Source organism: Trichophyton rubrum (assembly GCF_000151425.1).
Source record: "Trichophyton rubrum CBS 118892 genomic scaffold supercont2.1, whole genome shotgun sequence".
In the NCBI taxonomy this organism is placed as follows: Eukaryota; Fungi; Ascomycota; class Eurotiomycetes; order Onygenales; family Arthrodermataceae; genus Trichophyton; species Trichophyton rubrum.
The window spans coordinates 1,235,831-1,262,239 of record NW_003456428.1 but is presented as its reverse complement, the minus strand read 5'-3'; the positions used below and the strand labels follow the sequence as shown (position 1 = coordinate 1,262,239).

General features: G+C 49.3%; 13 protein-coding genes and 1 non-coding gene across 17 annotated transcripts; 8 read left to right on the top strand and 6 right to left on the bottom strand.

The window, feature by feature from the left end:
• Positions 1–269: 269 nt before the first annotated feature.
• TERG_11576 (uncharacterized protein) lies at positions 270–713 on the top strand (the record flags this gene model as incomplete). Its single annotated transcript, XM_003238448.2, has 1 exon — positions 270–713. The coding sequence occupies one exon, from the start codon at positions 270–272 to the stop codon at positions 711–713; it is 444 nt and encodes a 147-aa protein (XP_003238496.2).
• Positions 714–868: 155 nt separating this feature from the next.
• TERG_10001 lies at positions 869–984 on the bottom strand. The gene has a single exon (XR_007130568.1). It is a non-coding gene; the product is annotated as a 5S ribosomal RNA (ribosomal RNA).
• Positions 985–1,384: 400 nt separating this feature from the next.
• TERG_11575 (uncharacterized protein) lies at positions 1,385–1,912 on the bottom strand (the record flags this gene model as incomplete). Its single annotated transcript, XM_047750673.1, has 1 exon — positions 1,385–1,912. One exon carries the CDS (start codon positions 1,910–1,912, stop codon positions 1,385–1,387), a length of 528 nt encoding a protein of 175 aa, XP_047605130.1.
• A 468-nt stretch (positions 1,913–2,380) lies between these two features.
• TERG_00484 (uncharacterized protein) lies at positions 2,381–3,130 on the top strand (the record flags this gene model as incomplete). Its single annotated transcript, XM_003238447.2, has 1 exon — positions 2,381–3,130. One exon carries the CDS (start codon positions 2,381–2,383, stop codon positions 3,128–3,130), a length of 750 nt encoding a protein of 249 aa, XP_003238495.2.
• Positions 3,131–3,500: 370 nt separating this feature from the next.
• Positions 3,501–3,866, top strand: TERG_00483 (uncharacterized protein; the record flags this gene model as incomplete). Its single annotated transcript, XM_003238446.1, has 1 exon — positions 3,501–3,866. One exon carries the CDS (start codon positions 3,501–3,503, stop codon positions 3,864–3,866), a length of 366 nt encoding a protein of 121 aa, XP_003238494.1.
• Positions 3,867–4,450: 584 nt separating this feature from the next.
• TERG_11574 (uncharacterized protein) lies at positions 4,451–5,338 on the top strand (the record flags this gene model as incomplete). The annotated part of the gene is made up of 1 exon (XM_047750672.1): positions 4,451–5,338. The coding sequence occupies one exon, from the start codon at positions 4,451–4,453 to the stop codon at positions 4,727–4,729; it is 279 nt and encodes a 92-aa protein (XP_047605129.1). The 3' UTR covers positions 4,730–5,338.
• Positions 5,339–5,878: 540 nt separating this feature from the next.
• On the top strand, positions 5,879–8,827 carry TERG_00481 (uncharacterized protein; the record flags this gene model as incomplete). 2 transcript variants are annotated; one of them, XM_003238444.1, is made up of 6 exons in its annotated part: positions 5,879–5,941; positions 6,022–6,158; positions 6,230–6,327; positions 6,397–6,790; positions 6,855–8,514; positions 8,588–8,827. In XM_003238444.1, the coding sequence occupies 6 exons, from the start codon at positions 5,879–5,881 to the stop codon at positions 8,825–8,827; spliced, it is 2,592 nt and encodes an 863-aa protein (XP_003238492.1). The 2 variants fall into 2 exon arrangements, with proteins under 2 accessions (XP_003238492.1, XP_047605128.1); XM_047749115.1 differs by lacking the exons at positions 5,879–5,941; positions 6,022–6,158 and having other exon boundaries at positions 6,234–6,790.
• Positions 8,828–10,326: 1,499 nt separating this feature from the next.
• TERG_11573 (uncharacterized protein) lies at positions 10,327–10,641 on the bottom strand (the record flags this gene model as incomplete). Its single annotated transcript, XM_047750671.1, has 1 exon — positions 10,327–10,641. The coding sequence occupies one exon, from the start codon at positions 10,639–10,641 to the stop codon at positions 10,327–10,329; it is 315 nt and encodes a 104-aa protein (XP_047605127.1).
• Positions 10,642–11,116: 475 nt separating this feature from the next.
• TERG_00480 (uncharacterized protein) lies at positions 11,117–13,202 on the bottom strand (the record flags this gene model as incomplete). The annotated part of the gene is made up of 4 exons (XM_003238443.2): positions 12,691–13,202; positions 12,074–12,618; positions 11,485–11,990; positions 11,117–11,408 (listed from the first exon to the last, which is right to left on the bottom strand). Exons 1-4 carry the CDS (start codon positions 13,139–13,141, stop codon positions 11,117–11,119), a joined length of 1,794 nt encoding a protein of 597 aa, XP_003238491.1. The 5' UTR covers positions 13,142–13,202.
• A 410-nt stretch (positions 13,203–13,612) lies between these two features.
• On the top strand, positions 13,613–14,915 carry TERG_00479 (uncharacterized protein; the record flags this gene model as incomplete). Its single annotated transcript, XM_047747600.1, has 2 exons — positions 13,613–13,758; positions 13,936–14,915. The coding sequence occupies 2 exons, from the start codon at positions 13,613–13,615 to the stop codon at positions 14,450–14,452; spliced, it is 663 nt and encodes a 220-aa protein (XP_047603561.1). The 3' UTR covers positions 14,453–14,915.
• Positions 14,916–15,902: 987 nt separating this feature from the next.
• On the top strand, positions 15,903–20,515 carry TERG_00477 (uncharacterized protein; the record flags this gene model as incomplete). Of its 2 annotated transcripts, XM_047749114.1 has the most annotated exons (2): positions 15,907–18,651; positions 18,708–20,515. In XM_047749114.1, the coding sequence occupies 2 exons, from the start codon at positions 15,907–15,909 to the stop codon at positions 18,771–18,773; spliced, it is 2,811 nt and encodes a 936-aa protein (XP_047605126.1). In that variant the 3' UTR covers positions 18,774–20,515. The 2 variants fall into 2 exon arrangements, with proteins under 2 accessions (XP_047603560.1, XP_047605126.1); XM_047747599.1 differs by having other exon boundaries at positions 15,903–20,515.
• Positions 20,516–20,535: 20 nt separating this feature from the next.
• On the bottom strand, positions 20,536–22,613 carry TERG_00476 (uncharacterized protein). The gene is made up of 3 exons (XM_047747598.1): positions 21,779–22,613; positions 21,278–21,694; positions 20,536–21,196 (listed from the first exon to the last, which is right to left on the bottom strand). The coding sequence occupies exons 1-3, from the start codon at positions 22,144–22,146 to the stop codon at positions 20,950–20,952; spliced, it is 1,032 nt and encodes a 343-aa protein (XP_047603559.1). The 5' UTR covers positions 22,147–22,613; the 3' UTR covers positions 20,536–20,949.
• Positions 22,614–22,736: 123 nt separating this feature from the next.
• TERG_00475 (uncharacterized protein) lies at positions 22,737–24,366 on the top strand (the record flags this gene model as incomplete). 2 transcript variants are annotated; one of them, XM_003238438.1, is made up of 3 exons in its annotated part: positions 22,737–22,819; positions 22,891–23,195; positions 23,255–24,366. In XM_003238438.1, the coding sequence occupies 3 exons, from the start codon at positions 22,737–22,739 to the stop codon at positions 24,364–24,366; spliced, it is 1,500 nt and encodes a 499-aa protein (XP_003238486.1). The 2 variants fall into 2 exon arrangements, with proteins under 2 accessions (XP_003238486.1, XP_047605125.1); XM_047749113.1 differs by lacking the exons at positions 22,737–22,819; positions 22,891–23,195 and having other exon boundaries at positions 23,275–24,366.
• Positions 24,367–24,538: 172 nt separating this feature from the next.
• TERG_00474 (tRNA-specific adenosine deaminase) lies at positions 24,539–25,630 on the bottom strand (the record flags this gene model as incomplete). Its single annotated transcript, XM_003238437.2, has 1 exon — positions 24,539–25,630. The coding sequence occupies one exon, from the start codon at positions 25,628–25,630 to the stop codon at positions 24,539–24,541; it is 1,092 nt and encodes a 363-aa protein (XP_003238485.2).
• Positions 25,631–26,409: the final 779 nt, after the last annotated feature.

Here is a 26,409-nt window from a genome sequence, read left to right as displayed (position 1 = left end):
AGCAAAACTGGACAATTTCTTTTTAAAAGCCAGGAATATTGTGGTATTGAAAAAAACCATACTAGAGGAGCAGTCTCACAATGATTATTCGCTTACCCGGCAGCTCATATCGGCCCAAGAGAAAGTTTTTAATGCCCTGTGCAGTTCCTTTGATACCCCTGCTGCAATGAATGCCATATCAGAGCTGGTGTCAAACTATAATAGTATCGAACCCTTGGAGTTGAACTGCATTGTTTTTTCAGGAGGGTGCTAGATGGGTTACATCAATGATGAACATCTTTGGGCTAAATGGGCATGCTTCACCACACAATCCTGACATCGGGTGGGCCGGCATTGATGTTCCTGAATATTCAAAGCCATATCTGAACACCCTTTCAGCTTTGCGGGATGTGGTCCGCCGGCTTGCAAAGTCAAAAGCCCATATCACGTCTCAAACTCTCGGTAGTATTATAAATACTATCGGCTCAAGCGCGGACCTGGGGCATTCCATGTTAGATCTAGCACTCCCATACGTGGAGGTTCTGAGGAAATTCAAAGACCAAATTGCATCCCTGAACATAGGTACAACTGAAGTAGACCCAAACCAACTTTTGAGGTATTGTGATCGCATTAGAGACGTAGATGTTTTTGACCTCGGTATCTACCTCGAGGATCAGGACAGTGGCTGTGCCATAATACGTCCAGTCACAAGTGACCTCATTAAGACTAATTAAACAGGCTAATCTACTCCGTAGGCACCCCCTAAAATGAGTGATGTTAATGACAATATTCTTCAACCTTTCAACAGCACAATCGGTGAGCGATGCTTGGTTATCTATCCCTCGATCAAAAGTACAAAAACAGCTAGCGAAGGGGACAAAAAGATCAAAACATACGAAAGTCGGGATTCGCTGGTGGTCACCCACCCAACTACTAACCGACCGGCAAGTGGCTTAAGTACAGCTGAGCGGACGGGAAGCTCTGTTTTCCACTTCCTGTGTTCGTATGTGCTTGTCTTCTATCGTGATAGGTTTATATAGTAGTTAGCTAACGCCCTGATGACTAACTAGTTATCACGTGCCAACCTGTTAACTAGAAGAAGGTTGGTTTAGGTGAAGAATGGTTTCAAACCAACTGCTGAGCTATCGTTCATGCGATTACTCCAATGCAGTTCTGATTGTCATTGAACACCTGTAACAATTGTCAAAGCCCAGGCTTCAGCATTATAGAATATAGGTCTATATGGTTTCACTGGGCTTCGTCTCTTGTCGCTCTTCGGCGTTATCCTTGGCGGTTCCTTTCTGGAATTTGCGCAAGCAAGCTGTTTGTAGAAGTTTCAATATTTCCTACCGGACAATGACTTGTTAGCTCCTTGACTCTTAATCGTTCGAAGTTTTCTTGGTTACTAATCGACTTGCTGTATAGCAGCTTCGAAACCTACGCACGATCTTTTTTCATATACATCAGGACGATTTTTATACAATGAAGACCTACGGTTGCGAGAAAGATATGTCGAATTTGACGTGACTGCCCTTAAAGAGGCAGTGACCAAGCATACCGGTGCCAAAGTTACCAATCTCGCGAAGCTCGGCGAGGGCGGTTTCAACCGAATTCTCAATGCGACACTTGAAAACGGACTGCAGTTGGTTGTCAAGATTCCGTATCCTCTCTCGGTACCAAGAAAGTATGCCACTGCCAGCGAAGTTGCAACACTTGCGTTTCTTCGCTCAAAGGGGATACCTGTCCCGAAAGTATATGGGTGGTCAGCAACCGACGAAAATGCAGTTGGAGCTGAATATATTATAATGGAGCTTGCATCAGGTATAGGTCTTGATACCAGATGGTTCAGTATGACGAAGAAACAACAACAAACCGTGACACTGGGGATTGTTGGCATAGAAAAAACCCTATTCGATATCCCTTTTGGTTCCATTGGAAGTCTGTATTTTAAAGAAGACCTACCCCTCGAACTACAGCATAATCTCTATCTTCCTGGGGCCGCGGATCCTGATGGAGATTGCAATACCTTTTGCATTGGACCTATTGCGGATTACATGTTTTGGTACGGCAAACGTTCAGAGTTGAAATTAGACCGCGGCCCTTGTGAGTATTTAAACGCTCCAGTTTTGGTTTCTTCTGACCGGAATTTTCGCTGAATTTAGTTCTTATAGGGAGTGACCCGTGCCAATATCTCAGAGCAATTGGGAATCGTGAACTAGAATGGACCAAAAAATATGGAAAACCCCTTGAAAAGGAGTTCCCTTACAACACACTCCTTCCTGGAACTATCCCTCATGAGAAGTATGCGGCATTGCTTGAAAAATATCTGGCAATTGCTCCTTTCCTTCTTCCCAAGGACCCGCTAGACCCCGGTAATCAACCGACCATTCGACACCCAGGTATGTTGAGCTTCTGTTTTACTGGCTTTGGCCATGGCATGCTGACAACTAGCCCAGATCTTACGCCGACTAATGTTTTTGTGTCTCCCGATACGTTTGACATTACTTGCATCATTGACTGGCAACATGCTATTATCACCCCCCTCCTGCTCGCTGCTGGGCACCCGAAGATGTTCGAAAATCCAGACGTAGAACCTCCAGAAACGCTAGAGGCGCCCAAACCTCCAGAGGGATATGATACTCTTGACATTGAAACAAAAAGCCAGGTTGATGAGCTCCTCAGGCGACGTTATCTTTATTACCTATATCGCGTTTTCAACGGAGCTCGGAATAAAGGACATCTCTCTGCCTTTTATGACCCTGTATTACAACCTCGCCAGCATCTTGTTGACTACGCTGGTCGCCAATGGACTGGAAACATCATAACTCTGCGGGGTGCCTTGATGCGGATGTGCGGATATTGGCCTCTTTTATCAACCAAGGAGGAATGCCCTATCTCTTTCACTGATGCAGAATTAAAAAAGCACTCTGAGGATGAGCCAATGTGGTTCGACTTAACCGCCCTAGTTAACTATTGGCGTGATGAGCTTGGTGGACTAAGTGAGGAGGGGTGGATAAGATCGGAAATGTTCGATCATGCCATGAAAAAGAACAAGGAGCTTAAGGAAAAATTCATCAATGATGCTGATCCTGATGAGGTCGAAAATGTTGTAAAAGGCTGGCCATTTCAGGACAAGGAGGAATTTTTCTAGGAATTTTCAATGCGCATAAATTATCGGGCATGGATTTGATTGAATACGATGAACGAAGAGGGGTTTTCTTTTCGGGCAGTTAACGTCGCATCTACAGAATGTTAACACAGGGATGATGGCGATTGGGCCTTGATGATATGCAGGTCTTAGACTCGGCGCTTACCAAAACGCAGGCAGTTTCGCGTACAACTCAGCCAGGCAGCCGCCGTAAATCATCCCAAGCCCATGTCTTTAAGAAGGACGGGATTTTCTCGTTGTTCTCTTCCTCTATTGTCACAACCAAACTGACTCTCCTTCACAAACTATCGAAGGCCGCTTCTTATATTATCTCCAGCATTTTACTCTTTGACTTGGCACTTACTCAATAAGCATGGGGCTCTCCAAAACCCTTCTTACCTCCATCTCCTTTGTCCGCGGCCGCCCTGCTGACCTTCGGAAATTCTTCGAGCCTACAGCAGCTCGGGGTAGGACTGTTTGGCCGAAGACAGCTGCTGATCTACTTCGGTTCGGCGTTCGCTGGGACTATGACGGCGTGGTTACCAAGGACGATGGGAAGGAATATCATAAATATCAGCTTCAACCTAATGCCGGCAAAATCCCTTCGTCGATTAAACAATGGCGCGATAACAACGGTGGAACTCATGCTGTGATGGCTATAATGTATATTCCCAAGGGCGCACCAATCGACGGTCAGGTATTTGAGGAAGAGGCAATGGAGGCTATCAAGGATATCTAGTTGATGGATAATCATGGTATGCTTGATTAAGTTCCTTCGTGCTCAATTTACTCACTAATTTTTGCGACACAGGTACTAAGCTTCAATTCTGAAAGCCGCTTATATAAACCGTTACCCTCCACTATTCTTTGAAAGGTTGCGAGGTCACGAACGTTGAACACTCGTGAACTATTACTGATCCGTCATCGCGACTCTTTTGATGTTTCATGCTTTTGCGTGCTGTTTAAGGCATCTAGTTTACAGTTTCCTACATTTCCTTGTCCAACTCGACTTCAGTCTCTACCATACTATCAATAAAAATATTTGATTTGAACCTCCCATATTTAACAACACACGTATCAAGTATCAGATTAACTGACCAGCAAGTGGCTTAAGTGCAGCTGAACGGATGGTAAGCTCTGCTTCTCACTTTTTGGTGTCATATGTACGGAGTACGCACTGGACAAAAAGATGGGCAAGGAGGTTTTAATATCCAAATTAGCTACCGAAGGAGAAGCTTAATATATGGTTTCAAGGAGAAGGCCCAAGCTTCCCGGGGCCGAGGCGAGCCTTTTTTTATACATCATGTGACATGGTTATAACCTATGGAACTCACCACGCCAAGAGCCTTTCCCGGCTCCAAAGGCGAAATGGAAGGGCTGCGAGTGGTTGTTGCATATGTTGTATTATTCCGTACCAGCGTTGTCGTCGGGGCGCATGGCACAGCTATGTTGGACACTGGGCGGCGGGGCAACGAACTGTACGATGGGCCAAAGGCAGAGTGCCGACACTGCATATTCCGAACACCGCCAAACCCAAGGACTCAGACTCAAGATATGAGGAAAACGGTACGACACAGAGATTTTACCGTTACAAGTGATTGAGCTGTTCGACCTGCGGGGTTGAGAGAGAGAATAAAGAGGGAATACTCTATCTGCATGCCGGATACGGGTTTAAAGCTAACAATGCTGGAGGTGGGAGAGCTGGGTATAACTAATGGGTAATGGGTACAAAGTGTGGTAACATCATCACACTCGGCACGCAGACAAACCTCTTACAACAGGACAAGGACCTCAGGTAAGATGGTGTCCTCGGGTATGCTCACAACTGCTCTGTCTGGAGGCAGGAGCATCTGATGCCCTGCGAACAGCGAAACATCCAGCTTGAGGAGCTAAATCTGCTCATACTTTTCCTGGTGACTGTGATGATGGTTGCAAAAGGGCCAAAGGAGCAGGGATGCGAGCAGAAACTTATCTATTTCCCCCAGGGTAACCTAGGACAGCTTGGTCCGAAAGCGGTGTCTGCAGCAGCGGCATCTGAATACTGGAAGGCAAAATGACAGCCAGCTGACTGTTTGCAATGTCTCATTGACCGGGATAGTAGGACTGTGCACGCCTTGCAGCTTGATCCTGCGATGCCAGCAATTAATATATATGACTGCATCCAAAGGGGCCTGGCCTGGCTGGAAGCAGGCCGGAAAGCAAGCTCTTCGTCATATATTACGAGCTGACATATGGCCGAGGTGGAACAGTGCAGATCAGCGGAGATTGGGGCTTGCGGCAGAGTGGACAAAAAGTGACTTGTTCTCCAGCGGGCGCTCGCATATCTGGTGATGTACTGGCCATGTCGCCCAGGCGGCAAGGGGAGGGCTTGTCCATGGAGTAAAATAGGGGGGAGAAGCAGGTTGTTGCTGGGAACATGGCATGCCGGCATCGCTCTTCCCCACCGTGGCGTCCCTCGGGCGTTGCTGGTTTATTTGCTGTTTGCGAGGAGCTGGATCGTTAGTTTGTTGCGAAATGAACGGTTTAAGTCGATAGATTAAATAAAGGAAAGCTACCCCGTATATATTGATATCACTCCAGGTCTTCGCATTCCCGGGGATGTCTTCTTCTTCTCTTCGTTGCTGTCGAAGTGAGTGACAACGTCATATTTCTACCCCGTACCCATCTGCGAGAAAGTCGACGGAGGCCAGTCGGTCTTGGCCCCTATAGCTGAGGTTGCTTAACTACGGGCACGGAGTAACTCAGCTCGCGATGTTGTTCCGCTGGTGCCCCTTAGTGGCTCTGGCCATCGCTTCTGGCACAGCTGCTACAGAGGTACGGAAGGGCTAACGACTCGCGAGAACTGTGGTAATGTGCGATAGCCGATGCTGACTGGAGATGCGTTACTTTAGCAGAGCTGGGAATCACCGCCATACTATCCATCACCATGGACTAAAGGAGAGGGAGAGTGGGAAGCTGCCTATCAAAAGGCTGTCTCCTTCGTCTCGCAGCTCACGCTGGCCGAGAAGGTCAACTTGACAACCGGTGTTGGGTATGTCTGGGGATAGTTAGTGCTGAAAAGGAATGCAAGACGAATCAAACAGCTAATGGCTTGATAACTAGATGGATGCAAGAATCTTGCGTTGGTCAAGTCGGTTCGATTCCGCGTCTTGGTTTCCGTTCCCTGTGTATGCAGGATGGCCCTCTGGGTATCCGATTTGGTATGGAAGCTCGAATGTACATTTTCCTTTACCTAACTTGCAATACTAACTTCTATCTACCTTGTGTAGGTGACTACGTTACTGCGTTCCCGGCCGGAATCAACGTTGCTGCCACATGGAGCAGAGAACTAGCTTATCTTCGAGGAAAAGCCATGGGAGAGGAGTTTCGTGGTAAGGGCGCGGACGTGATACTTGGGCCTGCAATCGGCCCTATAGGGCGCGCTCCAGAGGGAGGACGAAATTGGGAAGGCCTTGGGCCTGATCCAGTCCTGGCTGGTAAGCTCGTTGCAGAGACGATCAAGGGTATGCAGAAATCAGGCGTGATTGCATGTGCAAAGCACTTTATCGCCAATGAACAAGAGCGATTCCGGATTGCTGCCGAAGCTCAAGGGTATGGATTCGACATTGCTGAGAGTATAAGCTCTAACGTTGACGACGTGACAATGCATGAGATATACCTATGGTAAGCTCTCGAGCTGAGACGATGACTTTCGGATGGTATACGTTGCTAACGAACGATGTCGCAGGCCCTTTGCTGATGCTGTCAAAGCCGGAGTAGGTTCAATCATGTGCTCCTACAACCAGATCAACAACAGCTATGGCTGTGGAAACAGTTACACGCAGAACAAGTTGCTCAAGGGCGAACTTGGATTCCGTGGTTTCATCATGTCAGACTGGCAAGCACACCACAGCGGTGTTGGTTCTGCCTTTGCTGGATTGGACATGTCTATGCCCGGTGACACTTTGTTCGGCACGGGTGTCTCCTATTGGGGTGCCAACCTCACCATTGCCGTTGCCAATGGAACCATTCCTGAATGGAGAGTCGATGACATGGCCGTCCGTATCATGGCTGCCTACTACAAAGTTGGCCGTGACCAAGTTCAAGTCCCCATCAACTTCAACTCATGGACCACCGATGTCGAGGGCTACCAGCATGCACTTGTGAAAGAAGGATACGGAGTAGTTAATCAGAGGGTGAATGTTCGTGACCATCATGCACAGATAGCCCGTCGTGTGGCCAGGGATAGTACTGTTCTCCTGAAGAACGAAGGTGTCCTCCCTCTCACTGGAACGGAGCAATTCACAGCCATCATTGGAGAAGATGCAGGCCCCAATATTAACGGGCCAAACAGCTGCCCTGACCGTGGGTGTGATAATGGAACCCTTGCAATGGGATGGGGTAGTGGAACGACAAACTTCCCTTATCTTGTGACTCCAGACGACGCTATCCAGCGTGAAATCGTGGGTAAGGGTGTTGGAAATGTCATGTCTGTTCTCCAAAATGGTGACTTCAAAAACATTCAGTCAGTGGCTGGTCAGGCAGACGTTGCCCTTGTTTTCATTAACTCGGACTCCGGTGAAGGGTATATTTCCGTTGACGGCAATGAAGGCGACCGGAAGAACCTGACTACTTGGAAGGGAGGCGATGAGATGGTCAAGCAGGTGACATCTGTCTGCAATAACACCGTACTTGTCATCCATTCCAGTGGTCCAATCCTGGCTGGCGAATGGCACGATAATCCAAATATCACTGCCATTCTATGGGCAGGTCTCCCTGGACAGGAAAGTGGAAATGCCCTGGTTGATATTCTGTACGGCAAAGAGAATCCTGGTGGTAAATCGCCATTTACCTGGGCCAGGACCGCCGAAGACTATGGTACCACAATCTTGCGGGAGCCAAACAACGGAAAGGGCGCACCGCAGCATCTATTCTCTGAGGGTATCATGTTTGAGTACAGGCACTTCGACCAGAAGAATATCACTCCTGTCTACGAGTTTGGATACGGGTTGAGCTATACCACTTTCTCCTACTCAAACCTGAAAGTAAGGCCGATGCGTGCCAATAAGTATGTGCCTGCCACCGGCATGACCAAACCAGCACCACGACTGGGCCACTCCTCGACCAAATATGCCGACTACCTGTTCCCCGGTGGCTTCAAGGGGGTAACAAAATACGTATACTCCTGGCTCACGTCGACTGATCCCAAGGAGGCGTCCGGAGACAAAAATTACGGAATGCCCCTCGAGGACTATGTGCCTCCGAATGCAAACAACGGCGATGCACAGCCTGTTCTCCCCGCCAGTGGTGTTCCTGGCGGAAACCCCGGTCTGTTTGAAGACTTGTATGAGGTCTCAGCTGTCATCACCAACGATGGGGACAGAGTAGGCGAGGAAGTCCCACAGCTGGTACGTAACCTTTCTTTTCTTCCTCCTATCTCTCTCTTAAGGTATCATCACAACTAATACAAAGTCCTCATAGTATATCTCCCTTGGTGGCGATCGGAATGCGAAGGTTGTTCTTCGTGGATTCGACCGTATCCGATTAGCTCCGCACCAGCGTTTCCGGTGGAGAACCACCATCACCCGACGAGATGTTTCCAACTGGGACCCAGCGAGTCAAGACTGGGTCATGACCGAGAACCCGAAAATCGTCTACGTAGGAAGCTCTTCGCGGAATTTACCGCTTCAAGCACCGCTGCCCGCGCCAAATTTGGCGTGAGATCGAAGCTCTCCGGTGTCGTTTTTAACGTTATTTTATCCTCCAAAGCGTCTCTCCTTCCCTTCTATATGGCCCGCTTTTGCTTTTGTATATCCTTTTTAGTAGTGTCCATAATTGATTGATTGGGTGATAGCCCGGGAAGTGGGCTTCTCTACCATGGTTAAGGGAGTATTCCCGACTCTTTTTTGCTCCCAAATCGCTTGCTTTGCTCCATCCAACCTCGTAAGAAAGCGTAGGAGGATGATCTGATCACGCACCCCCTGAGCCTCGACGGAGAGTCCATAACATCGGGCTCTTTATCGTGTAGATCGGGCTTCTCGTGGAGCCCCTGACAGGCCATGAAACAGTCGATTCGTCGAACGATCTGCTCTCTCGAAGGGCGTTTCTTTCCGAGATCTTTGTTTTTTGCCTCATGGAAGGAGTTTTAACGGTGTTGACTTGCTTTCCCTCCTCGTACAGCAGTTATGCTTCCCTCATCCCTGCTCTCTTCTCTCCAGAGCGATGGGACTGACATGTGGATGGAGTCTCGATCCAGCTCTGCTGCCGTTGATGCTCTGGCCAGATGCTCGGCTTGCTTAGATGCTGCGTAACTCATAATGGAGCTCCCCGTCATGCACATGCATCGGTAGCACTCCATAGGTCAATCTGATTGAAACGATGCATCGATCTGATATGTGGCGGCAAGCTGCAAAGGAACAGCTACACACTAGTTAGTGATAGCGGTCGAACAGATCTGAGCACCACCATTTCCCACGCCTTGAATATACGGTGAACTAACTGATCTTCCCCGTCCAATAAATCAATCATCCTCGCCACAAACCAAGCACCCGAGGTTACGTTTTCAACAACTTAGCTTGGACATGACGACGGTGGCGTCTGGCTGAAGGTAACACCAGGGGAGCAGACTTTTCGTTGGAAGCATCGAGGCTCAGCCCTACGCTTGGAGTGCCTGGACAGCTTGATATTGAGACTTTGGTGGCTTCAGGGCGATCCGAAAACGGGCAACAAACGGAGAACTTTTTGATAAGCTTTTAAAGATGTTAATATGTTATTATCTTTTTTTAAGCCATGGGCCTGCTTGTGCTACGACGTTAGTATAAACTGACTTGACCGTGGAGGAAGAGACGGGAAAGGAAAGATATGGGACTTGGAAGTCTATATCTGGGTCGGAGTTCTTCCGCGTGCAAGCTTGGATGGCGTTCGAGCCCTCTGAACCTGGAGATAGAGATAGGGATAGACATGGATTATTATTCTAAGTATGCATGAGGCAGTCGTGAGTTAACCTTCCCCACAGGCCTGGAGAGTTAGCTGGCGAGTTCGTTAGGGGGAAGAGCGAACATGCTGGTTGGACAGTTGAGAATATGTTTTATATTGACGCAGAGGCGCAGACCCTGAATCAGAATAATGCAAATCGTGATTTTATCTAGCCACCCAAGAATCAAGGATAATGTGGTATGTACGTCTAAATGCGAATATATGTACAGTTTCTCAAGTTTTGTTCACGAACTAATCTCGCTTGGCCTCTTGGGTATCATCGGGCGGGACAGTGGAAGGGAAAAGGAAGGCAAGAAGACAAAGTCGGCTATGAGTTGTGCCAGTAGACAAGGAAGGGATGTGTTGAAGGGAGTTTGACGACAACGGAGTTCCCTGTCCCGATGGGGCAAGAGTTGGAGCATCGGCCGCTCGTTTTGACCATGGGCTCCCTCTCCACAGCGACCAGTCTTTCCAGCGGTGCCTGAGCTGTTGTGTTTTGCGGAAACTCTATTCCCCCTGGACCAAAATATTCCCCAGGGTTCCAGAGTGATGGGCTCCATAACTAGCAGTACGTCAATTATGGAGTGGTTGTGTTAGTTGAAAAGGCGTGCTCGGTAACTAGCCTGAACCACGGTTCGTCTGGTACTAAGCGAGTGTAGTTCGGATTTTCTCATTCGGCTGACAGTTGGATGGGGATCTTCACCTGGGCCTTTTATGCTTGTGCTATATGTAATACCATTAGGGAACCAGCTGAATCAGGTGGGAAAGGGGGAAGGACGTATCCTTGAAAGCCCAGCGAATATTCTTTCGATGGTGAAACTTCTGGCTTTGGCGCGATATAACTGGGGGAAATAGGACAGGACACCGGACTAGAGCTGCAGATGGACCCACGATAGCAGGCTGCATGGAGTTAGTAGTTAGCCGGAGGGCCAACTTGAATCCACCGCCAGGGGATCTCCCACTAATCGACGACCGAGTCGGCTCGGGGAGACTAGCAATCGTGACATTGAGGCGCAGCGTTAGAGCTTAAAAAGCTTAGCGGTATCGGAATGGATGGGCCTCTGTATTGAGCACGTACTCGTCAAGACTGACGACGTCTGGCTCAGAGAAGATGAGATAGAAGTACTTGAGCGTTTCGGCAAACCAGAAGGACTCCATGCGGTCTGATTTGGTTGGTTTGGGGATGGTGCAGTCATCCAGCGCCGCGTGGGCGATATCGGTGATGGTGTGTTTGACGATGGTGTCGAACATCCTCCATGCTCTGTCGAGCAGGGAGGAGTCTCCTGTTAGGCGATAGAGGACGAATATGGACTCAATTGCCTCCGGCCTTTTGCATTATTAAGTTTAGTTGTGTTAGTTATATGTTGGAAAAAAAAAAAAATTGCAAACATTTCAGAGCCCACCTGAGAATGTAACGCCTGTCTGGAATCCGAACAAACCCAGGCATTAATCCTTGTTCTGCAACATACTCGTAAAAATCGGTGCCTATAGTGTAGTACGTATCTTCAACGGCCTTTTTCCATACTTCTTCGTTCCAGGGACAGTCGTTGCGGTCCTGGCATCTGACTGTGACCATGATCTCAGGCATGATACCCATGCTGCTCTTTTCGTATGCCCAGAGACACCCCTCGACCAGCTTCCTTGCCGTGTCCATGTCATCGTCGCTTTGAAAGGCCTTGGCTGCCAGACCAACCATCCCGCCCGCGAAGCAACTGAGATGCTGAGCGGTGGGTTCCGGGCGAAGTTCGGACAACGGCACCCTCTGACTGACCGTGACATCGCCGGGAAAGAGAATGTCTTCACCATGCTTTGTCATGGGGCGGAAGAAGATGTTTCGGTCCATGGCGGCAAAGGCACCTTTGTAGAGCTTCTTATATTGTTGGGAAGCCCCACCAAGCAGGATATATTGCTACTATTGTTAGCATCCTTGTTTGTATGTAAGTATAATAATATAGGGCCGGTCGATCAAAAGATCTGCTATGTTAAACGCACCTTTGGGAGATACTCGTACAGGGAATCTGCCATGCCGCCGATGGTGAATCGATTCGAAGAACAGAAATTCATGGCCTCTGCATCAATCATGAACGGCCACATACCGGGAAGCTTGGTCTTGCTCTGCTGCTTTTCCATGGCGTTCATGATCCGCTGCACCGCGTCGAAGTACTTTGGATCACCAGTAAGCTGGGTAAGGCGAGTAAACTCCATGGTGAGCGAGCCAATCTCGGCAACAATCATCTGGTCGGCGGCCTTGGGTCTGGCGCCGGCAGCAGCCTTCTTGAAGTCCCAGTGGGCAATGGGCATGCGATTGGGCGTGTCGAAGGCCACATAGAGCATCTGACCGATCTCGACTGCCTTGCGCAGCAGAGAAGGGTACTTTTGCCCGCTTACGTCGTAGGCGCCCAGCAGGCCACCCAGGTAGCGAATGGTGGTCTCGAAGACATTGACTTCTTCCACGGTGCAGTTGTTGAAGTCAATGCCATCAATGGCCTTGACTGCTTCCGCAAACTCGTCGTACAGGCCCATTATCCATAGCGTATCTATCCCCGAGTTAGATATCAAGTCGGACATGTATGATAGTAATAATAAAAGGGGGCAGGTGGGAGACTTACCTAGCCCGTCGACCATGGAGGCCGCCCAACCGCCAAAGGGGTTCAATGCCAGGCCGGACAGCGGCGCGACCTCGTCTGCCATCCATGCATGAGCCTTGTAGCCGTTCCATGCATGAGAGAAGTTGCCCTTGACAGCCTCGAGCCGACTGAGCCGCAGACGGCGCGCATCCTCGTCCTCTTTGCCTGAGAAACGGTGCTGAATCAGCGGAATGCTGCTGGGATCGCCCCGAGGCATCTTGATCATGGACCGGACTGCATATTTCTGGGGTACATGAGCCCAGGAGAAGGCCCCGTCGGCCGGCGTGGTGGTGTCTGGCGGCGGCCACGAAGCGCTGCTGGCGACGCCGCCGCTGCTCGACGATGGCTGGCGGAAGTTTCTGACCAGGAAGAAGGCGACGGCCAGCGCGAGCAGGAGCACGACCGGCCTGCGTCTGACGTAGGGCATCGCCATAATGGTCTCTTCGGTTCTTCTTCTGCTGCGTCTCCGGGCCTTGCTCTGCGGGCGGTGTCTCTCGGTTCCTTACGGTCGCTGGATGTCGTTGTCGAGTCGCAGGCCGTCCGTTGTTGGCGCGTTTGATGCATCGTTTTTCTTACTAACCGCCGGCTGTGGCGCCCTTGAGAGCGATCCCTGGAAGACGACGAAGAAGACAGGAGACGAAGAGTCAGAAGAGACGAGACGAGGCAAAAGAACAAGGAGGACGACGGGCATCCAACGTCTAGGGAGGTCTTGGGATTCGCTCGCGGGCTTCAAGGGCCCCTGTAGGCAGCCAGAGGACAGCAGCTGCATCTCTCTCTCTCTCTCTCTCTATATATATATATATATATATATACGTGCCATGCAGCCCCCTTTTTTGGCGTCCTCTGATGGCTACGGAGCACGGCAGCTTCAGTGTATATAGCTAGCTATCCTAATTCTACCGAGATGAGAGCGTACAGCGACTGCTGTCGGACGCGCTGGCGGCTGCGAGAGACGAGCTCCAGCAACGACAGCGAGGCCACGCTGGAATACGGCGGGTCACTCTCTCTGGCTGGTGGCCGTCGACGAGCGCTACAGCGAGCTGCTCGCCAGTGAGTGTTTGCATCCAGTATAACAAACAACAGCTGGCTACGAGGTCGAGACTGCTAACTGACGGCCGTTGTTGCGCGTAACTGACGCACAGCCGGCATCGTCGTCTCGCAGCGAGGACACAGCAGAGTGAACATCGACATCCCAGAGCAGGTCCTGAGCCGGACGAGGCGGTTCAGGTTCGATATCAGAGGCTGTGACGGCGATGCGGGCCATGGCTACGGGCAGAGGGCCATCTCGTCGGACGAGTTTCGTGTCTCGATATTGACACGGATAGCAGTTAGAGACGCGGGTGACGAGACGCTGACAGCGGGCAGCAAGACTGGCATCGGGATAGGCATTGGACTCGCATTTGTTGCCCTCGCGTCTCTCGGGTTCCTACATTTCTACCGTCGACGGCGACGAAGAAGAGAGATCGACTCGTATCTCGCGGCATCACGGCCAGCGCAGACAGAAGCAGCAGCAGTAACAACAACATCAACATCAACAATGGCATCCCCAGAGTCAATAGCGGAGATGCCGACGGATAACGAGACTGTGAAGCAATCTGTATTCGAGATCGAAGGCCAGGGACGGAAGCTTGCGGAGCTCCAGGGCTCTCTGGCCGCCAGCGAGATGCCAGCCTCCTCAGCGCACCAGCAGCCAGCAGCACCTGTCGAGCTCCCAGGCAGCATCCCCAGAACGATATCGACATGAAATGAACCCCAGCATTTCTCTTTCCTTTTCCCTATACTTTTACGGTGTTACTAGGAAATACGGCCCGAGACAAGGGCTGGAATAGCGTTTCGGGCTAACTAGCTGAGCATATCAAGATGGTGACACAGAATAGGGACATATCTTTGATTCAGCCGGAGCATCTCCAGGCCAGATAGAAAAAAGGAAGAAGAGGGCTGACCCTTGGGCGGGAAGAAGCTTGTCTGGTGGGCTCCTTCGCTGCTTCTCAGGAGTCTTTTCTCATCTCAAAGGGGTAGCTATATCCTCCCTCCAGTTTCTGTGTCTGCTGGCCCTCGCTATCGTTGCTTAATCCAGAGTATCTCTCTGGTGTCTCTTGTTATTCTTATACTGAGGGCTCCCTGTCCTCTTTCCTCCTGCGCTTCGTACTGCTGCTGCTTTCCCCGTATGCCCTGTAACTAACGCATCCTTGTAGAAAAGATCGAAACTTCGCATACATTCTGCAATCACATGCAGCCAAGGCGGGCCCCGGAAAGCTGTGGCTCGACGAGAGAGACGCAGAGGCAGGGCAAGCCAGTCGAAAGGGAAAAGAAAAACGTTGAAGCAGAAGAAGAAACGAAAAAAAAAAAAAAAAAAAAAAAGCAACGCCGTTGGTATAACGAAGTATATATTAGACTCAAATGGGGACAGAGAAGATGGACTTGCATCATCCCTGACGGGCCCTCCCCATCCCCCTACGCACCGCGCAAAAAAGAAACGAGCGAGCAAGTCTTCACGCTTGTCGAACTAAGAGTGGCCGCTGGATGCTAGCCACGTTTCCCGAACCCGCGTGTCGACGCCATCTCGGAGTTGCTGGACGTATTGAGGGACGGCATCGGTCGTAGAACTCGCAAGGTCCCATCCCATCCCATCGCATCCCATCGACCATCCGCCCAGTAACCAAGGCGAGCCCCCGAGAAGAAGCAAGCGCAAGAAGGGCGCCGGGCATCACTAACAACGACGACGACTCCGTACCTACTAGTCCCTCCGCTCTCGCGCGCAAGTCAAGTACGCAAGGACGGCCGCAAAGGAAAAAAGGACGAAGGCAGAAGAAAAGAAACGAGACGACGAAAGCCAAGCCAAATAGCGCTGCCTTAGTCAAAAGGTTCCTCTGGCTTTTGCTTCCTGCTCGTTCACGGAAGGCAAAAGTCGACCACAAGCAGACAACACGCTGTTGGAGCGCTGGAAGCACAGAAAAGTACGAAGCAGAGTCGAAAGACGCAGACGAAGCGACCCAGAAGATACATCCGGACGGAAGACCATGGCGGCGTGGAAGCCTGCTTCTCCCCTTGCGCGATAATAATACTTTTACTTAGAACGTTGTCTATAACTATTACTTACATCTAACTGCACGCCCGCCTCGCACGACAACCAACCAAAAACATCCAACGCTTTTCCCTCGCCCTACTATGCTCCAGGCGCCCCAGTGATCCAGCATGATGGCCTCGGGGCTCGATCTGACCTATTTGCAGCGGGACGACGGGGATGAGCCCGCAGCCTCCTCGATGGCCTCTGGCTCTGTGTCTGGCTCAGGCTTCAGGGCAAACACCAGCGACACCACGACGAATGACACTGGTTACAGCACCACCAGCCGCAACGATTTCGCTGGAGACAGCAGTACTGGGATCGGAGCCGAAGAAGAACAGCGCCAGCAGGACGTCTACCGCTCGCTGTACGACAACCCGGGCTCGTGCCTCATGGACGAGACGGGACACCAGCCACAGCATATACAACAGCATATACAGCAGCAGCAGCAGCAGCTACAGCTACAGCAACAGCAACAGCAACAGCAGCAACATCAGCAGCAGCAGCAGCAGCACCAGCAACAGAATGAACAGTTTATCGAACAACAAAATGATAATACTGAACAGGAGCGGCCATGGACAGAGCTCAAGACTAAGGCGGGCAAGGAAAGAAAGCGGCTACCGCTCGCCTGCATTGTCTGCCGCAGAAAGAAGATCCGCTGCTCGGGAGAGAAACCGGCGTGCAAGCACCGCTATCGCTCGAGGATTCCGTGTGTATACAAGGTCACCACCAGAAAGGCGGCCCCGCGAACAGATTACATGGCCATGCTCGACAAGCGTCTCAAACGTATGGAGGAACGGGTCATGAAGGCCATCCCGAAAGATGAACAGCGCGACATGGTCGCCATCGGACGAGCTACCGTCAAGCCTCTGCCACCAGGGCATGCCTCCCGTCCGGCTCGTGCATCCCTCAAGAAGCGGACCGCGACGGAGGCCTTCAACGCAGAGCTCAGTGAGTGGACGAAGCCTCTCACCACAGCGATGCCAAACACTCAACCAGGGCAAGCGGAGCAGATTGGGCCACCGGGGAAAGGGCAGGATATACGGACAGTCATGCCCGCTCTACATGTTAACACAGAGCACAAACTGCTCTCACAGGGAGTCGAGTTTTTACCATCCATGGAGCTGCAGGAACACCTCGCAGAAGTGTTTTTCGACTGCGTTTATGGCCAGTCCTACCTCCTGCTACATAAACCAAGCTTCATGCGCAAGCTCAAGGCCGATGCGGTTCCGCCAGTCCTTACGCTTGCCATTTGCGCCGTCGCCGCCCGCTTCTCTACGCACCCGCAAGTGAACAACACCGAACCAGCCTTCCTACGAGGCGAGTCCTGGGCCAACGCCGCCGCAGACATCGCCCTCGCTCGACACGATCAACCCAACATCACCATTCTCACCGTCTTTCTCATCCTCGGCCTTCACGAATTCGGCGCTTGCCATGGAGGTCGAAGCTGGTCGTTTGGCGGAATGGCCTTGCGCATGGCTTATGCCCTTCAGTTGCACAAGGAACTTGACCGCGACCCTCTAGGGCAAGGTGGGAGTGCTTCAGAGCTTAGTTGTACTGACAGAGAAATCCGACGACGTACCATGTGGGCATGTGTCCTTATGGATCGCTACAATTCTTCCGGCAGCCAGAGACCACCCATCGGTAACGAGAAGTTTTTACAGATACAGCTACCCATCAAGGAATCCCATTTTTGGCGTGAAATACCGGGTCCGACCGAAGATCTAGATGGGGCGGTACCCAATCCCGTACCTGAAGGTGTCGGACAGCTCTCGAACCCAAAGAACAACATGGGCATATCTGCATACATCATACGCGGTATCATGCTCTGGGGAAAGATTGTTGACTACCTTAATCTAGGTGGAAAGGCCAAAGACCCATACAGATTATGGGAGCCAGAATCTGGATACAGTCAGCTGAAACGATTACTTAAGGAATTTTCCTCCTCCTTACCAGAGTGTCTTGTCTTTAACTGGGAGAACCTGCAGAACTACGCTGTAGAGAAGATTGCAAACCAGTTCATTTTCCTGCATATTGTCATTCATCAGAATACTCTCTTTCTCAACCGATTCGCCATCCCGCTCTCCCCTCGAGGTCGTCCGCCCAGAGACATCCCCAAACAGTTCCTAAGCGAGGCCGGCAAGGCGGCAGTTGAAGCTGCCAGCCACATTTCCATGCTTATCGATCAGGCATCTGGTTACATGCTCACCGTTCCCTTCGCTGGTTACTGTGCTTATGCGGCGAGTACGGTGCACATCTGGGGAATATTCTCAAAGAACCCACAGCTAGAAGCTGCCTCCAAGGAGAACTTTAGGCACACATACAAATACCTAAACAAGATGAAGCGTTACTGGGGTATGTTTCACTACATGGTCGAGAGTTCCAAGGAAAGGTACAGACATTTCGCCGAAGCATCTCTTCGAGGTCGTGCGGTTCCTGAAAGCATGAAGGACAGTAACAACCAGGATGTGCCTATTTTCCAATACGGAGATTGGTTCGACAAGTATCCTCATGGAGTATCGAAGCTGCGTTGGGAAGATCCGGACTTAGACATTAAAAAGGAGAGCGGTAGCGATGCCGTAATGTCCCAGCAGTCTGATCTCCAGAGTGTCGAAGAGTTCTTCACCAGCATGTCACCTACATCACCCTCGGATGGACCCAGAAAGGAAGCCAAACGAGCAGGCGCTACAACCCCGTCAGAGAAGGCAAGGCCAAAGCTTGGGTCAAGGGGTAACACCAAATCGCAATCTTCCAGCAATTCGGTACAATCCCGAATGGTAACGAATTTGTCCTCCCCAGAACGACAGCAGCAGCAGCAGCAGCAGCAGCATCAAACACCACGATCACAGCCAATGCAACAGCCACCCTCGACTCATCCCGTCAGTTCTCAGATTCCTACACAGCAGGAGCCTATGCCAAATCATGTTACCAATAGCTATACAACCTACAACAATCCGAACATGTACCCTGCCGACCCTTCTTCCTACGTATCCGACTATAAATTCCACGCTCATCCTGATCCCCTACCACAATTAGACCGACAACTTGTTTATGACGCCTATGCGGGCGTCGAAGCTATACCCCATCATCCTATCCCCATGCCATCATCCAATAACCCCACCATCCAATCACAGCACCCAGCCGGATCACAACCACAACCTGGACACACCCCAGATCCCAACATCAGTAACTCTTATTGGAACAACGGCAACAATAACAATTACCAGTCCTACGACATGCAGCCGCCCATGAATTGGAATGGCGAACTAATACAGTCCAGCGCATGGTTCTTGCCTTTCAACCTTGACCCAACCAGCCTTGACGCCCACGCTTCCCAGCCAGGTGATCCGGCAGGCATATCAGCAGGACCTTCCCATTCGCCTCCGAATCCAGTCGTTTCCTCCGGCATGAGCATGAGTGAAGGCGACTATTACGGCTCTCCGACAATAATGCAACCGGTTGGCATGGGCTTAGGTATGGTTGAGGGCGTACCCGGTATGTCGGAAACTCTCCGGGAGAGGGTGGGCTGAATATAGTCGACTATTCCCGTCCTGTAAATGCATACATACACTCATGCGGTGTCACCTGTCCTACAGGTGAATATCACTTTTCTCCGCCATACATAACTCCTTCCCTCCCTGCTGATACCATTTACTTACTATTATTACTGCAATTACTATGTTTACGTATATACACCACACCCTTCCCTTACGAAACCTCTCATGCCTCACAGGTTTTTTCACCCCAAATTTTCGGCCAATCCCAGAGAAAAAGAAATACCTCCATATTCCTTGTTAAAGAACGACTTCCCTACTCATGACATCTTTTTCTGTCTTTTCTTTTCCTACATGTCGGATGAGGCTAGGCGATTTGGTATATACTCCAGGGCGGAAGGACAGGGACCTGCTTAAAACGGAACGGGAGTTGACATGTATTTATTGATTCTTCATTTGCTGCTACTATACCCTTTCAACTTCACGTTTCATCTACTCGCCTGCTGTTTTTTTCTTTATTGACTCATCAACGTTCCTTTTTACCCCTCCTCATATACTCAACGAACTCTGTCATATAACTTGGCTCGACCCTCGGTTCGTCCGCGACTTGCGAACTAAGCCACAGGCTGTTCTTACTTAAAATGGTCATGATAAAAGTGTACAAGCCATAATATACGAACCTATCGTGTGCTCTATTTCCTTTCATCATCTTCGTACAAATGACAGCCTTGCGGCACACAGGCCAACCACAAAAAAAAAAAAAAAAAACAAATACAAAAACAAAAACAAAAAACAAAACAAAACAAAACAAATACACTATCCCACCTAGTCATCCCATTCTTCATCAAGCTGGTCGATCAGACGGTTCTCCTCATCAACATCCCGTTGGCCCTGTCTGTGATTGCTGCCAGCAGCATTTCTACCTCTGCCACCAATGGCTCCTACCAGCCCATTCCTTCCACCTTCAGCAGACGACCCGTTAGCGAGCTGGGAATAAGCCGATCGAGACTTTCGAAAGCGGAAACAGTTCGCCATCGACGACCAGAGGATTATAAACATATCCTAGTTCCATGACTGTTAACTTGCTTTCCATGCATTCTCTCAATTAAAAACAGTGAAGAAGATAATAAATGACTAAGCGTGTCGATAAGGTTTGGTGGAGAAGGTTTTCAGTTTCGCAATTAAGGTTTAAGAATGTGGAGACTAAAAATGCTTATTTTTTTCCCCTCGGGCCAAAGCGAGGCGAAGTAATGGGCAGGGAGACGAAGAAAAACAAACAAAATATACGTAATGGTAAAAGAAAAAGGAGACCAAGGAAAAGAGCGGATAATCCTGGCTTCGCTCGTTGGTGGACGGATATGCGGCATCATGTACTTGAACATGGAAGATGCTGATGATTTAGAAGGCGTACCGGGGGAGGTGGCAAAAGGTTGTTCCAATGAGCCCGCCATTGGAGGTTATCCAAAGTCGCTTGTTTGTAGGCCACAAGCTGAAGGATGCTGAATTGGCCACCACAAGGAGATGCAAAGAAAACAAAACACAGGCAAACATATTCTATCCGCTAACATGCTTGAATGTCCCAATATATATGGTATATGCATCCAGGGTTGAGGGTATATCCAACACCAAAAACCGAGGAACCAAAAGATGTCTATAATATGAACTGCAATGGAGTAAAACATATCAATCGAGGCGGGAAGTAGGTAGGGTAAGTGACGATCCCCGACCACCATTTTGTTGGAATCTCGACGTTTGGTGGTTACGCAAAAAGGGGAGCATTAAGAATATGGAGGTTATACATACCCCGACAAAACTGGCGGCACCACTCCACATCCCGTAGTTCGGACACTGCCTCCACCCTCGCTGGTGCATGACAGTTCGTTGATAGGCGCATCCACCAATCAGGTAGGCAGCTATAGCTATACCAGCACTAAAAGAGCAAAGGGAGCATTGTCATCAGTTACTCACGCTCTGACCCATCCAGTTGGGATCATAACCCGGAATGACCTACATGATTCCGAAGATACCAGCGGGACCAACGCCGCCGTCCGTACTTGCGGCAACGCCTCCGCAGGCAGCTGCGGTTCTGACCTCGAAGAAATAGGAGCACGAATCGGGGCTACCGACGAATGAGAAGGTAGCGGCCGGCGTAACGAGGTCTCGGTCGCAGAGGAAGGACATGAGAGTCGATTTCCTCCTTTCGACCTTGTCTTCAGGGTCTTTCTTTTTGTCATCTCCCTTTTTCTTCTCATCATCATCACCCTTTTTGTCCCCGTCCTTGTCATTGTCCTCATCGTCATCGTCGTCGCCGTCTACGATTTTGCGTCTGAATAGTTTCTTTCCGCGCGGTGAAGAAGGGCACGGTGAACCATCGGTGTAGTTCAATACAAGTTTGCGTCCGCGGAATAAGAGTGAAGATGATTGTTGCCTGTCAGGAAGTTAGCATTGCAACTTTATTGCATTAGGCCTGCCTTTGCATCAAACACCCCAGGCTCAGTCTCAGGTGACTTACCCGATGGAATAAGTCTCCCCGCCCATCTCATAGTATGCACTGATGTTCGGCCATCTCTTCTCATCGACTCCAACGACATCTGTCAAGTTTTCTACCACAGGAGCGCAGATATTTATTGTAAAATTAGCTCCATAATCATGTCCCTTCACATGCCAGCTTTCATCCCTCTGATGATCCGCATGCGACTTTTTTCCATCCTTCTTATCAAGCTGTACCGAAATCGCATTCAGATCGAAATAGAGCCCCGTGTTAGGCGAGTGGATGGTGCATGGCTTCTCTGCCGCCTTCGGTTTCTCCTCCGCTGCGCCCCAGGCAACAGAAGACAGGAAGAGAACTTGAAATAACGAGTTCAGACTATTGATATGCATGACAGGTCGTCGCGACAGAGCTTAATAGCTCAGGATATGTCGACGCCGGGAGAGAACGTGTTTGTGGTGGAAGTCCGCGATCCTAGGCACCTGGATTCAATGGAAACGTGGTCTTTCGAAACTGAAGACCAGGGAGAAAGCGCAACCAAACCCCGGGCATATGAAGATAAAAATGAGTGTGAGTAGTTAGAACCGTTCGACCTTCAATCGTAAAATGATGAAGAAATGGCTGTAACAACTGCTTGCCATCGCCCGTCTCCGCTCCGATCTGGGGACCTTCCATTATCAAGATGGATTATATAAGCAAGATAGTTATTTTCTGGATCGACTTCCCCAAAAACCTCCTTTTCTACCCAGACATGCAACCACCAACATCCAACAACCAACAACTAACAGTTGACCCCTTTTGATGATTACGACTCTCATTAAGGGGTATGGAATATATATTTGAGGATCTCTATTTACGAATCAAGGACGGGATCAACTGAAAGTTTTCCTTTCTGGTGGCTATATTTTATTTTATATTTATTACATTATTTGAATTTTCCTTTCTTATATCCCACCCACAGTGACGGAGGAACTGATTGGCAATGGGGAAGGCGAATGGATCAAACGTTGCTTCAAAGGCGGCTCAAAAGCCTGCTGAAAAACATGGATATGAGTTCTGCGGCCCGTATGCTCCCCAGTCTTATCTTATTTAAAATAAGCTCACTTATTAACTCCTTTCTTTTTGGCTGGCTGCAGACCCGGTGCAACAGTGCTAGTACTCGGCCTACCTGTTCTTATCTATGTCTTCCCGTTCCTTTGCAATGATATCTCAGGATGTCCTGCGCCGTCCCTTCTAAGCCCATCTTCATTATCCCTCGAAAAACTCAAGGCTGAGGTTGGTTGGCCCGAGAATGGAATTAGAGGTTTTTACAGCACGGAAGCTACACTCTACGTTCTGGGATACTATCTCCTCAGTTTGGTTCTACAAGTCTTTCTCCCAGGAAGAGAGCCTGAAGGAGTAGTTCTGGCGTGTGGAAGCCGTCATAAGTATAAGTTCAATTGTATGGTTTTCGAAACAACTCTCTCTGTATGGTGGGCTGGCTAACTTGCGCCCTATTAGCTTTCTCTTCCGCACTCCTGATGCTGCTAGGTTGCGCTGTGGGAACCTGGATATATGGCGCTGAATTCCCACTATGGACCTTCCTCTGGGAGAACCACCTTCAAGTGGTTACAGCCAACCTTATCATCTGTGTGTCACTAGCTGTGTTTGTTTACCTGAGGAGTTTCACGGTTCCTGCTCCGGGGCAACATAATCCTATGAACCGCGAATTGGCTCCTGGAGGACAAAGTGGCAACATCATATACGATTATTTCATTGGGCGCGAGCTCAATCCAAGAATTATTCTCCCCATTCCATTCGTTAGTGAAAACTCCAGGACCCTTGACATAAAGGCATTTTGTGAGATGCGCCCTGGACTCCTTGGGTGGGTTATCATGAACCTTTCAAACATTGCACACCAGTACAGAATAAATTCCGGCAACGTGACTTCATCAATACTTCTCATCACCGCGTTCCAGGCCTGGTATGTGTTTGATGCACTCTATATGGAACCGGCTATTCTTACAACCATCGACATCATTCTGGATGGATTCGGTTTCATGCTGTCTTTCGGCGACTTGGTTTGGGTTCCATTCATCTACTCTCTGCAAACAAGATACCTCGCTATGTACCCTCTTCAGTTGAGCCCTATCAATGTTGCATTGATACTCGGTGCGCAGGGTGTTGGATACTCTATTTTCCGTGGAGCCAATAACCAGAAGAATAGATTCAGGACAAACCCCGATGATCCACGCATCAAACATATCCAATACATCGAGACTCGCAGCGGGTCAAGACTTATGACTTCCGGATGGTGGGGGATGGCTCGCCATATTAACTATCTCGGAGACTGGATCATGGCTTGGACTTACTGCCTCCCGACTGGTATGGCCGGATTTGCTATGATGGAATCTCTGAACCCTATTACAGGTATGATGGAGAAACGTGCTGTTCAGACAGAAGAGTCGCGCGGGTGGGGAATGGCCATCACCTACTTCTACGTTGTTTACTTTGGAATCCTTCTCGTCCATAGAGAGCGACGTGACGAAGACAAATGCAAAAGAAAATACGGTGAAGACTGGGCCAAATATACTTCCAGGGTTAAGAGTAGAATCATTCCAGGTATCTACTAGAAACAGCTATATACCGAGACATAATTTCTTGTCGGAGCATTGGGGGCGTGTTGCACTTCTGAATATTGTCCATCTTGTTTTCAACATCGGCGCTGTGGGAGAAGCCGAATATGTATTCTAGTATAAATTTAGTACTATTTAATTTGAAGAAGTCGTGATCCTGGCGTACGATCTATGGTCTAGCTTCCTCTGGGAGTCTGCAGTTCTGAGGTTTTTCTTTGACCGGGGCATCAAGGACGGTGAGATCCCAAGCGTCATCACCACAGTTCCGTATCCAATTCTTGAGAACAAGCCGTACATCCCTCAACACCTGGGCCCGAACTTCCAAATACTTACCCATGGCTGCCTGTGATTTTAAAAAGTCATACGAGGGACCCGAAAGGACAACTTGAGATAAATATGAGGCTTCCTTGTCATTAACCAGTTGTGGTATCAAACCGTACTCGTTTAGAAGCTTGAAGGTATCACTTAGAAGAGCCCACATTCTAGCTCTAGATAATGCACTGGCTTTTTTAAATCCGGGCGAATTCAGTCGATAGCCCTGTTTGACTCCATTTATCAAAGTCTCGTTGAGATTTGTTGGCGGCGTTTTAAAGTACGCCTTGTACCATTCTGGCTCCGAGAAAGTAGGGGTATCATTCCATTTAGTTGTGAAAGGTGGCCGTGTTGAATTCGATGGAGGCGCAGTCCAAACCGCAGATACATTGGCAGTTTTCACTTTTTGTTCCGGTGACTTGGAGGTAGGTTTTCCGTACTTCCACATGCCTTTAAAATCTTCCATTAGTAGTGGAGTTATCTTAAAAGGGTGAAATTTGAATTCTCCATGGGCATTATGCGCAGCTTCCCATATCCGTCCGTTTAAGGACCGCATTCGACCTGATTCCCCGCTACCAAATGACCTTTCACATCCTGTACGGCTCAGTTCTTCTTCCGGCAAAATGATATTAGATATATATGCATTTGGAGTTGGTGCAAGTAGCAGACTTGTTGGAAAGGAGAGAATAGATGCCACCTGTTTCAGGGCCAGCTTATCCGAACATGACTTGCTAAGGGTTGACTCTGCGTCTGCGCGGGAAGGCTTTCGGCGAACCGCGCCTAGTATGGAAAAATGAGCTCTGCCATTTAGCAACACTTGCTGCTGACCATCTGGGTTTCCTGTATTTCTTAATTCAGGAACTGGAAGCTCCCAAGGTGTAGCATCCTCCTGTGCAGCCATGCATAATTCCATACTAGCATCTCCGCAAGGTGCACAGGAACAATACATCCATATCTTGATATTTTCCTTTATTCGAAATGGAGGCCAGGGTATTGATTGTATATCGCTATCCTCCAAATTCCATTCTATGAATCCAGACCCAGAACAATTCAGTAAATTGTTAGCGTTGCAATTTTGTTTGTCAATGGCTGTTAAGATAGCTTTGCATTCTTCGAGAAGCCAGTGGTTGAAGGCACGAAGGGCAAGTATTTCGGCATGGCTGTCATGCAAGACAAGCCCGCTACATTGCGCAATTTGCGATGAAGATAGGCATTTTGCACCCGTTCTATGGGAAGTTGTTAGGCAATTATTTAACGTTTACAGGGAGATATTATCTCCAACATATGAAAGAAAGAGGTAATCATATACTCACGCAACAGCAACGCAAGTTAAAGCTTCCTCGGGTGTGTTTTCGCCTAGACGATCGATTAGTACAAAATTAAACTATTAGTGACATAACGAAGAAGCAAAGAACCATCAACCTGTCACGTACTAGTTACCAAGACAATTCCACTCAGTGGAATCCATTCTCTCATGCCATTGCCATGGATATTTGGTTTGCTGCGCTGTGGAAGTGCTTCAAAATGCGCATGAACCAGTGATGCAACACGGCGTTCAAGTGATGGATTATGGCTCATGAATTGATAATTCTCTCGACATAAAAGCTCAACCGCTTATATGCAGATATATTATTTATAATGCTATACTTGATATATTTTTCTTTATATTAAATATTTCCTCGCTCTCACAGTTTCCAGATCGAAGTGTTTTTTTGGGTTCTCGTTAGA